General features: G+C 44.4%; 1 protein-coding gene across 1 annotated transcript in view; it reads left to right on the top strand.

Moving 5' to 3' along the window:
- Positions 1 to 7,185, top strand: part of TIAM1 (TIAM Rac1 associated GEF 1) — a 141,329-nt gene that overhangs the window by 43,255 nt on the left and 90,889 nt on the right. Inside the window, 2 exon segments of the mRNA XM_035017585.1 lie at positions 2,021 to 2,245; positions 4,038 to 4,223. Of these exon segments, the coding sequence (XP_034873476.1) occupies positions 2,021 to 2,245; positions 4,038 to 4,223 (411 nt within the window).

Genomic DNA, 7,185 nt, shown 5'->3' with positions numbered 1-7,185 from the left:
TAGATAGATAGATAGATAGATAGATAGATAGATAGATAGATAGATAGATAGATAAAAAATAACTCCACTTGGTAACATACCCACTGATGCTGAGGCACCGAGAGACTCCAAGGTCAAACCCTGTGCTCTATACAAGGCAGGAGCAAGCCTGGTGCATTTATCATGTGTGGGAGGACCTAAAACTCTGTATTTTTCTGGAGTTACTTGAAAGTGATATATAAAGATAAAATGTAAGATAGTGACGTTCTAAGAGGAGATACATATTAACAGTTTGAAGCAATGTTAAGCATTAAAGGTGAGTCTCCTGTACAGACCTATGGGTCCCTACAAGTATTTACCTGGAATTTCCAGTGTTGCTACCTCCTCTTTCCCCTTCAGTTTTCACAAGATGATTCTGTTGGCTTCGCTCTGTTGCTTCTCTGTGAGACTGTTCCGCTCACTGATGTCTTCTTTAGGTGCAGGCATGTACTTTGCTATAAAGGTAACAACTGCCATATTGTTGAGGTTGGCCCAGTGGGTCGGGACTCTGTTGGCTGACACTGTGTTGCAGTTTCCATTGTGGGATAGCAAACTGAGGAGATTCAGAAATAACAAACTGGGGTGGTCTTTGGTTGCCGGGGTGCAGAGTACCAGGTGGGTGGGGGCCTGTTACTGGAATTTTGTTTGCCAACCATCATTCCAATGAGTTTGGAAGCTAAAAAGATGCATCAGAGAGAGAGGGGGAAAAAAATCAGTGTTTTGTGCATGAAAATGTTGGCTGTTACTTCAGTACTGAAGTGGCTGAATAGATCTTTTTCTTCAGTGAGCTAATTTCTGAGTGTTTATTAAACCTCTCTGGGCTTAAGGGGATACCCAGAAAATTCTAGCATGTCCTCACTTATAAATACTCGTTGACTGAGTTCCTGAAGTATTTGTAATGGTGGGTTAGTGCGAATGAGCTGTCTGCCCTAGACTGTTCTCTGACTTTTGCCTTTCAGAGCACCTTGAGTCACTTTGAGGTTGCTTGTCCATTGCTGGGGGTGGCCATTTTAAAAGAAAATGAAATGTGAAAGCCATTCCTCGCTGCTGGATGGCCCCACTTCCTAGATAACTCCCATGTGTCCCTGAACATAATACTGCTTCTGGCTGCCTTGAGCTCCTTCCACAACCCTAATTGTGTCATTGCTGCTTGCCTCTGGCATAGGGCCTTTGGATTTGGGTCACAGCATTTCACTGGGGGCAGGGCTGTTGTCTTCCTTGGACGGTGATGTCCCTTGGCCTCATTCTCAACCTTGGAAGTGGCCAGCCCTCTGTGAAAACTGACCTTTGCTTCAGAACAACCCTCTTCACTAGAAGCTAAGCTCTCCAAATAGGATTATCACATATTCAAGTGTCTTAATTTCGACTGCTATTAACATAATTGCACAAGTAAATAAATAAACGGGGGGCTTATCAGTGATAGACATTGATTTCTCACATTCTGGAGGCTGGAAGTCCAAGATCAGGGTGAGAGCATGGTTGAGTTCTGGGCAGGCCTGCCCCCTGACTCATAAACTGTGTCTTCTTGCTGTGTCCTCACTTGGCAGAAGAGGGACTAGTTAGCTCCCTGGCCTCTTTTTATAGGAGCACTAATCCGCTGCAGGAAGGCTCCACCCGCATGACCTAATCACTTCCCAAAGGCCTCACCCCCTAATACCATCACACTGGGGGTTAGGATTTCAACATTTGAATTTGGGAGAGACACAAACATTCATTCCATCACAACAAATGAGTTCCTTTAGCACACCAAGTGAGCAGACGCGGAGACTTCATATTCCAGACAGCTCTTGGAGGCTGGGGGTGGGCGTGGCATCTGACCTAAGGCCAACTTATTTCAGCGTCTCTGCAAGATGAGGTCAGGATGGGTAGCCTGACCACGACGTATCCAGACCTGTCACCCTGACTCCTGGGGCCATGGCTACTCCAGAAATGCACTGGTTCCCTGCCGATAACCTAAGAGGCCGCTGTTTTTTCTCGGCCCCCACCTGCCCCCCCCTTACAGACCACCAGCCAGACGGAGCTGGAGAACTGGATCACCGCCATCCATTCTGCTTGTGCAGCTGCCGTCGCAAGGCACCACCACAAGGAAGACACGCTCCGGCTCCTCAGGTCCGAAATCAAAAAACTGGAACAGAAGATTGACATGGATGAAAAGATGAAGAAAATGGGCGAAATGCAGCTGTCTTCCGTCACCGATTCAAAGAAGAAGAAAACTATATTAGATCAGGTAATCATTCTTCTGTGTTTAGGCTTGGGCGGGAGTGTTGGGTCTTTCAAGTTCTTCCGCTCCTTGGAATCACAGAGTGTCTTGGGTCATGTCGTTGTCAGCCTGTCATCCAGGCTGCTGAATTCCTTATTGCAACTGTCAGTGTTGCTCACCCATAGCTCACAGCCCGTTGTCATGAGCGGAAGGGAACAACATTACATTGAAGGAGAGACAGGAATCTGATAGAGGAGGCTTCCCGCTCCCACTGGGGGCAAGCTCCTTCTAGGGCCTCTGTGAAATTGCGAAGTCTGCACTTTGCCTTCCCCACCTGCTCAGGTTGATGTGGGGGCGCGGCTGTGGAGGGACGCACTCCCGACTCCTCAGTCAACTTAGAAAAGGTAGAGTGTGTTGTTGTTAAAAAATGCGTTGCAGTGTATGAGCAGAAGTATAAGGAAAGATTTAGCGAGGTGACAGAGGACATTTTTGCCTTCTCAATTGTTTCCAAGTCAGTGATAGCCATTGAGTCATGCTTTGAAACTTTGTCTTAATGTTTAGGAAATAATTATGTGAGTAAGTGAATTTAAATCACTGAATGGTTGATGGCATGGGCCAGCCTGTGGTTTCCCATGGGTCTCGCCCTCTGTTACCTGACACGGTATTTATGGTCATTGAGGCATAAAATTACCCATTTCAAAGTTTCCGATTCAAGTGGCATTTCGTTCATTCACAATATTGAGCTACCACAACCTCTGTCTAGTTGCCAAACATTGTCATTCACCCCAGAAGGAAACCCCGTACCTGTTAAATTGCTCCCCTCTGCTCCTGGCAGTCTGCCTCAATGGATTCACCCATTTTGGATGTTTTATGTAAGCGGAATTACGTAATACATGACCTTTTGTGTGTGAATTCTTGCACTTCGTGTCATGTTTTGGGATTGATCCACATTGTAGTGGATCTTTGTACACACCACAATAATCCATTTGTCCATTGATGGACATTTGGGCTGTTTCCACTTTTTGGCTGTTGTGAATAGTGCTGTCGATAGGCATGTACGCTAACACTATATTTCAAGTCAAAGTAAAAAGTCGGTGTCCGCCATTAATCATTATCCATATCATTGTTAACATCACCGAGCCTTCACCGTATACCAGACCCTGTACCAAGTCTTATTCTTGCATGATCTCATTTAAATATCACTTCAGTCCTAGGAAGTAGGTATTACTTTGCCATTTTGAAAAACGAGGACACATATCTTGGATATATATACTCTATGGTTGGAATTCTATTCCAGAGCCTCAGTCTTCTCTTCACCTTCTAGTGTTTTCTGCTTCCCACCCTGTATTGTCTGCCATGACCTCTTCCCAAAAGCTCCTGGTCTCTTCGCCTCACTTTTCTTTTTTCTTTGTCTTTCTTTAAAAAGTCATCTCTTGGCAAGTCCTAGAATTCTCCAGTGGTAGAAATCCTACATATTTTACTTCCTTGGGTTTGTGGCCCAGAGCTTGGAGCTGATGGGCTAGAATGCCCACAAACGTGACATCTGTAACAGGAGGACACAGAGTAACTAACATATACTTTCTTTTTACCAAACTGGATGTGTGACTGTAGATCTTTGCGGGGGGAGTGGGGGGCGGAGCACGTTAAGTTATGAAAACAGTAAGACTTGAGCTGCTGTTCCCTAAGAAACTTAGAGTACCTGTTGTTTACCCTTTAGGATTATAATCAATACCTTGAGAACATACAGATTTGTCACGTTTGTGTAGGATGAAGTTGTTAACGTTTGTTTTCCCTTTTACTCACCTTTTCACCACTGTAGATCTTTGTTTGGGAGCAAAATCTTGAACAGTTCCAAATGGACCTATTTCGTTACCGCTGTTACTTAGCTAGCCTCCAAGGTGGGGAACTGCCAAACCCCAAAAGGCTACTTGCTTTTGCAAGCCGACCAACGAAAGTGGCAATGGGCCGTCTTGGGATCTTTTCTGTATCATCCTTTCATGCCCTGGTGAGTAGAAGCTAGGGGGGGGTTTAAGAAATATTTATCTTGACTATTAATCCTGAGCAGGACTCGACAAGAGTCTCTGCAGTGTTTTTCTGCTTTACTGTGATGTGTGGATTTCTGACATGTGCTCTCCTCTGCGGTGGGTACAGATCTTCATTTGAATCTGTTCTGAAATTTATTACTTAAGCCTCTCTTGATGGGCCCTAAATTATTGTGCAAAGAAAATATGAAAGGTATTATCTGAAGAGATCTCTGCATGTAGTGTTTGTTGATAACTCGTGTCATCTTTAGGCAGTGTCCTGGTTTTAATCCAAATACAGATTTTTTTATATTAACCTCATGGAAATGTTAAGTGGAAAGCTCTCTCACACATAAATGCATCCTCTCTCTTTCACACACATGCACAAAAACATATGCACCATATATTGAACGTAGATCTCTTTGGAGATCTTCCTTTTCACTTTATTTTTAAATGTTATAATTCTGGAAGTCAGTTCTTGACAGTCATAAATACCTGATGCACTCGAGGAAGGTAAAGATGTTCCATGATTTTCCAGCCCGACATACGTATCTGCTTGGGAAAGAGAATGTTCCTCTGACCTCCAGAGCGGCAGATTGCATCGTGTTGTGTGTTTGCAGTCTGTAATTTTATGTACTTGCTAAATTGCGAACAGCTTTATGTTCTTTTGGCTCCTTTCTTCTCAAAAATTGCTGTGCGAGTAACATGGTTTCAGCCCATCCAAGTCAACACCCACTTAAAACGTACTGCACCTTAGCACATTTGCTGCGAATTAAATGTTAAGGCGCAGGTTCCAGAAGCGGCTTTGGAAAACCTTAGCTGGGCTGCTCTTGGATTGTCATGTCAGCTGTACCCTTCAATTGAATTCAGAGCTGTAATTCAGTCAAAGGCGTTTGTATTCTTTATAAATAGATTAGCGTCATCATTCAGATAATTAGGGGTAGATTTACATTTTTAAAGAAGTCTTAAACCAATTTCTGGACTTATTAAATAAAACTGGCATCCTGATTTGTTCTGCTAATTACAGCTCAGCTCTTGGTCTCTCTTGGTCTCCCTGGCTACCACCTCTCCATATAGCTATTAAGTCCTTTTTTTTTTAAATAGTGATGGGTCAACGCACTGTGATGAATGTCTTTTTTTTTTTTAAAGATTTTATTTTATTTGACAGAGAGAGAGAGAGAGCGAGAGCAGGAACACAAGCAGGAGGGAGTGGGAGAGGGAGAAGTAGGCTTCGTGCGGAGCAGGGAGCCCGATGTGGGACTCGATCCCAGGGCCCTGAGATCATGACCTGAGCCGAAGGCAGACGCTTAACGACTGAGCCACCCAGGCGCCTGAGTGATGAATAAGTCTTGCAAATGTTTTCAGTTTGAGACTTTAGGGCTGTCTCTCTGAGACCTGGACACCAATTTGTAACTTGACCAAATCTCAATTGGCTTATTCTAAAAAAAAAAAAAAAAAAAAAATTATTGGGATAAAAATTCTTGCAAGAATGTCATAGACCGACGTGGTGTTTGTGTTAACGGAGCTCATGATACCAGTGATGCAGATCCCATATTCGTTCTAAGCCCCAAGCATCCAAATGGCCTTTTCCTTTTCCTGGGCTTGATTAGATTTTTTGGAAGAAATAATTTTGCTGTCCACCTAAAACTTCGTTGCCTCATTTTCTTCAAAGCCACTGGAGTTAACTTCTCTGAAACAAGGAAGTAAGTCACTGTATTGTTACCCTTCCGTAACTTATCTCCCGTCCATCTAATTTCCTCTACCTCACTATCTGTGATTTGTCTATCTTTTTCTTTTGATGGGCAGGCTGTGACAGTCTGGCCAGCTCAAGATGGGAAGGTTAGTAACTTAGGCTTTTTGGTCATTGATTTTATTTTATTTTATTTTAAAGATTTTATTTGTCAGAGAGAGAGAGAGAGAGAGAACACAAGCAAGGGGAGCATCAGGCAGAGGGAGAAGCAGACTCCCCCGCCCCTGCCGAGAGCAAGGAGCCCCATGCAGGGCTCAATCCCAGGACTCTGGGATCATGACCTGAGCCAAAGGCAGCCGCTTAACCAACTGAGCCACCCAGGCGTCCCTGGTCAGTTATTTTAAAGAAGAATATTTAATTCCTTATGTGCAGCTCTCTTTGCCTTGGGTGGTTCCCCCCAACCCCTGGCCCCAGCTGCATCTGCAAGGTGAATCTGGGTGCCCGTATGTCTAGATGCCCTTGCAAACTTCTCTTTTCCATGAGGGGTTTCACCTCAGACAGAACCAGTTAGGCAAGCCTGTTAGGTATCTGTTCCTGTTTGTTGCTCCAGTTCCTGCAGGAGATCCCAGGCAGGGAATTTTGCAGTCTGATTTATTGGATACTTATTTTTTCCTCCTCTCCTTGTCATTTGACCCCAGGGAATTTTTTTTTTTCCCCCTTGGGATTGAAACAGGCTTCAATTTAGCCTTTGTCCAGACCTTTTTTTTTTTTTTCCTTCTTTTTTGGGGGCGGGCATTGGAGGAGGAGGTGTGAGGTCAGTCGAGCTGACCGGGGGGTGGGGGGGGCGGGGGGGCGGAGAGATTTGGGCTACAATTTAAGTCCCATTCACCAGGAGGGCTTCCCATAATGCTCAGTGATTTGGTAATTAACTGAAGGGTCCCCGCTGTACTCTTTGAAAGAAGGTTATCATTGTTCTTGTTTGCACAGATGAGCAGAATGATAGAGTAATCAGGTTCCGGCCACAAAGAGAGGCATTGTCTAGGCAAAGATCATTGAGAAACTCTTGAGCTCTTGTCTACTAGTTCTTTTGCCAGCCGCCCCCCTCCCAAATCCCTTTGCTTATTTTGGGTCATTATTGTGTTGGGAGTAGCACTTACTTTAGCAGTTTACAAGGCCCCCAGCAGTTTAGAATAGTTACTGTGAGAACCCTCCCTGAAGTGCCCATTGGTTAAACAGACTAAACCAACTGGTCAGCT

The sequence above is a fragment of the Mirounga leonina genome, unplaced genomic scaffold (assembly GCF_011800145.1).
Source record: "Mirounga leonina isolate KUSES-001 unplaced genomic scaffold, KU_Mleo_1.0 Mir_172, whole genome shotgun sequence".
Classification (NCBI taxonomy): domain Eukaryota; kingdom Metazoa; phylum Chordata; class Mammalia; order Carnivora; family Phocidae; genus Mirounga; species Mirounga leonina.
This window is presented reverse-complemented; position numbering and strand designations above follow the sequence as displayed.